Here is a 4,102-nt window from a genome sequence, read left to right as displayed (position 1 = left end):
TATTAATGATAATTTTAACGTGTTTAGAATATACTAATAATGACAAGTTTAGAAGGTACTATTGCATGATAACTTTAATGTGCACTAATAATGACAAATTTAGAATATGCTAATGTGGTAATAATGACAAGTTTAGAATACACTAAAAATAGCATTTTTGTAAAATACAAAAGATAAGTTCAGAAGGTACCTTAGTGACAACTTTTAGAAAGTACTATTAATGATAACTTTAATGTGTACTAATATAAACAAAATACTATTTACTAATAAGGGTAAAAATCCATGTGAACAAGTTGTATAGACACGGTAAAGGAAACATGGACTGGAGGTGAAGCTTTATTCCTGACGTTTCGTCTAACGACTTTCTCAAAGGAGAAAGTCGTTAGACGAAACGTCAGGAATAAAGCTTCACCTCCAGTCCATGTTTCCTTTACCGTGTCTATACATAATAAGGGTAAGTTTAGAAGGTACTATGATTAATATCGTTAACTTGTACTAATAAAGACAAGCTTAGAATATACTAATAATGCCAAGTTTAGAAGGTACTATTAAGGATAACTTTAATGTCTACTAATAGTGGTAAGTTTAGTATATACTATTAATGTGAAGTTTAGAATATACCAATAATGACAACTTTCGAAAGCACTATTATATGAAATGATAATGAAAAGTTTAGAATATGACAAGTTTACATGTTAATGAAAAATTTATTTATAACAAAATGGGAAATTTAACAGGTACTATTAATAAAATATTTAATGTGTACTAATAATTACTTAAATGAGTACTAATAGTGAAAAGTTTACAAAATACTAATAATGACATGTTTAGAATATACTTTTAATGATAACTTTAATATGCATAAGTAACAAGTTTAGAATATACTAGGAATAACATGTACAAGTTTAGAAGGTATTATTAATAATAGCTTGAATGTGACAAGTTTACAATATACTTACAATGCAAGGCACAGTTAATGATAACTTTTATGTGTACTAATAATGGAAAGACTAGAATATACCAACAGTGACTTTAATGTGTACTAATAATGAAAGATTAAAAGATACTAATAATGACAAGTTTGTAATATACTAATAATGACTTGTTTTAAAGATATATTAATAATGCATTTAACTTTGATAAGTTTAGAAGGTATTATTAATAATAATTTTAATGTGGACTAATAATCAGAGGTTTAGAAGGTACAGGTATGTGTACTAATATGGAAAGATTAGAATGTACCAATAATTAGAAGTTGAAAGAGTACTGATTCAAGAAAACTTTAATTTTTACTAACAATAAGTAAGTTTGTAATATACTAATAAAGACAAGTTTAGAATGCACTCTAATGAATTTAATGTGTACTAATAATAAAAAGTTTAGATAATGGTAATGATAACTAGTTTAGAAGGTACTATTGAGATCTTTAATGTGTACTAATAGTGACAAGTTTAGAATGCACTAATAATGAAAAGTTTGGAAAATATTATCAATGATAACGTTAATGTTATAATAATAAATACAAAAAAAAACTACAAAATACAAAAAAATATATATAAAAATGCAAAACAAATACAAATACAAATGTGTTCTGAAAATGAAAAGTTAAAAGTTTAGAATATACGAGGGTCATTCAAAACTTTCTGAGCCCCCCTTCACAAAATTTTAATCAGAAGATTTATTACAAAAACTTTATTTGTCACTTTCAATATATTCTCCATTCTTGGTTATGACGGCTTCCCAGCGCTGAGGAAGTTTGGGAACACAATTTCCCAGGCTCTTTGAGGGTTGCAAACAGGTGGAAGTCGCATGGAGAGAGGTCTGGGTCTCATCCCCGGTTACTATTCTGTCCAAGAAAGCATCTCCTTCCCTCCTGAACCGTCGAAGATGCGCACGAGCCAGTGTGATGCGGCAGGCCTTCTGCTTTTTCGGTGAGGAGGTGTGGAACCCACCACGCACACTTCTTCCGCTTCTGCAGTTTGTTGTGGAGAATATCCCAAACGTTTCCTTCAGATATCCCAACCTCCAAGCTGATCTCCTGAACTGTCAGACGCCGATCTTCTGCTAACAGCTCCTGCACTAGCGCCACATTGTCGTTTGTGGTCGCTGTTCTTGGTCGTCCACTTCTGGGGGCATCCGAGACTTCTGCTTCTCCTTCACGAAACTTCACCGCCCAACGCTTCACAGTGGAAGGGCCAGGTGCAGATTCTTCACCAAGAACGTGGGCAAGTTCTGCGTGGATGGCAGAAGCAGATTTGCCCAGAAGAACCGAAAATTTGATGATCGTTCGCACTTCTTTCTTTGAGAAGCTCATATTTCCGAAATGGAACAAAGTATGTTGATCAAGGTCGTCTTTATACTAGTAAATGATGAGTATATTTAACAAAATTCAGCTCAATGTTACATTACACATATACAATCAGGACCTAGAAGTTTGATCACGTTTTGTTCAGAACTTTTTGAATTACCCTCGTACCAATAGGTTTAGAATAAGCTAATAATGACAATTTTAGAATATACTAGGAATGACAAGTTTAGAAAGTACTATTAATGATAACTTTAGAGTGTACTAATACTGTAAAGTTTATAATATACAAATAATAAAAAGTTAAGAATAAAAAATAATGACAAGTTTAGAAGAAACTAATATTGACATGTTTAGAATATAGCAATAATGATAATTTTAAAAGATCCTATTAAATGATATCTTTAATGTATACTAATAATGGCACGTAATAATAAGAAGTTTAGAAGGTACTGTTAAGTTTAGAATATACTAATAATAACAAGTTGAGATGTTACTATAATTGTTAACTATAATATGTACTAATAATTAATTTAGAATATACTAATAATAATAAGTTTAGAAGGTACTAATAATGACAAGTTTAGAATATACAAACAAAGAAAATTCAGAAGGTACTATAAGTAGTGATAATGAAAAAATTAGAATATACTAATAATGACAAGTTTAGAATATAACAATAAAAACAAGATTAGAAGGTATTTTTAAAGATAACATTAATGCGTACTAATAATGAGAATTTTAGAATATTCTATTAATGAAGAGTGTGAAAATACAATTAATATCTTTATTGTGTACTAATAATGACTAATATAGAATATACTTATAACGACAGGTTGAAAAGGAACTGTTAATGATAACTTTAATGTGTACTAATAAAAACAAGTTTAGAATATATTTTAGCCGTGACAAATTTTTAACGATAATAACTTTAATGTGTAATAATATTGACAAGTTTAGAATATACTAATAATTAAAAGTTAAAAGGGTACTTGTATTGATTAGTGTAGAAGTTACTATTAACGACTTTAATTTTCATTAAAATATGTTTAGGTTTAGAAAATACTAATATAAACCAGATTAGTAGGTACTATTAATGATAGATTTAATGTGTACTATTAATGTCAAACTTGGAATATAGTAATAATAAAAAGATTAGAAGATACTATTAATGATAAGTTTACTAATAATGACGAGTTTTGAATATACTAATGACGACATCTTTAGAATATACTACTTTAAACTATAATGATAATGACAACTTTAATATATATTGCCAAGTTTAGAATATACTAATAATTATATATTTAATATAAACTATTAATGGCAAGTTTTGAACATACTAATAATGACAAGTTTAATATTCCAATGTAGACATGTTTAGAATATACGTATAATGAGAAATTTGGAAAGTACTATTAATGATAACTTTAATGTGTACTAATAACGAGAAGTATAGAACATTCTAATGATAAGTTTAAAATGTACTATTAATGATTTCTTTGATGTGTACTAAATAATGACACGTTTAGAATATTCCGATAATGATGCTATTAATGATAACTAATAATGACGAGTTTAGAATATACTAAAAATTACAAATCTAAAGGGTGCTGTTAGTGATAAGTATCGACTATAATGACTATAATTTTTACTATTGATAAGTTTAGAACATAATAATAATGTCAATTTTAGAATGTTTAGAATATACTAGTTTAAACTCTAACATATACTAATATTGCCAAGTTTAGAATATATTAATAATGATAACTTTAGAACGTCCTATTAATGATAAAA

General features: G+C 28.0%; 1 protein-coding gene across 1 annotated transcript; it reads right to left on the bottom strand.

Annotated features, from left to right (window-relative positions):
• Positions 1-1,828: 1,828 nt before the first annotated feature.
• Positions 1,829-2,314, bottom strand: LOC143022835 (protein GVQW3-like). Its single transcript, XM_076181214.1, has one exon. The coding sequence runs from the start codon at positions 2,312-2,314 to the stop codon at positions 1,829-1,831; it is 486 nt and encodes a 161-aa protein (XP_076037329.1).
• Positions 2,315-4,102: the final 1,788 nt, after the last annotated feature.

This window comes from Oratosquilla oratoria, unplaced genomic scaffold (genome assembly GCF_046742065.1).
Source record: "Oratosquilla oratoria isolate Oo_2021 unplaced genomic scaffold, ASM4674206v1 SCAFFOLD198, whole genome shotgun sequence".
NCBI lineage: Eukaryota > Metazoa > Arthropoda > Malacostraca > Stomatopoda > Squillidae > Oratosquilla > Oratosquilla oratoria.
This window is presented reverse-complemented; position numbering and strand designations above follow the sequence as displayed.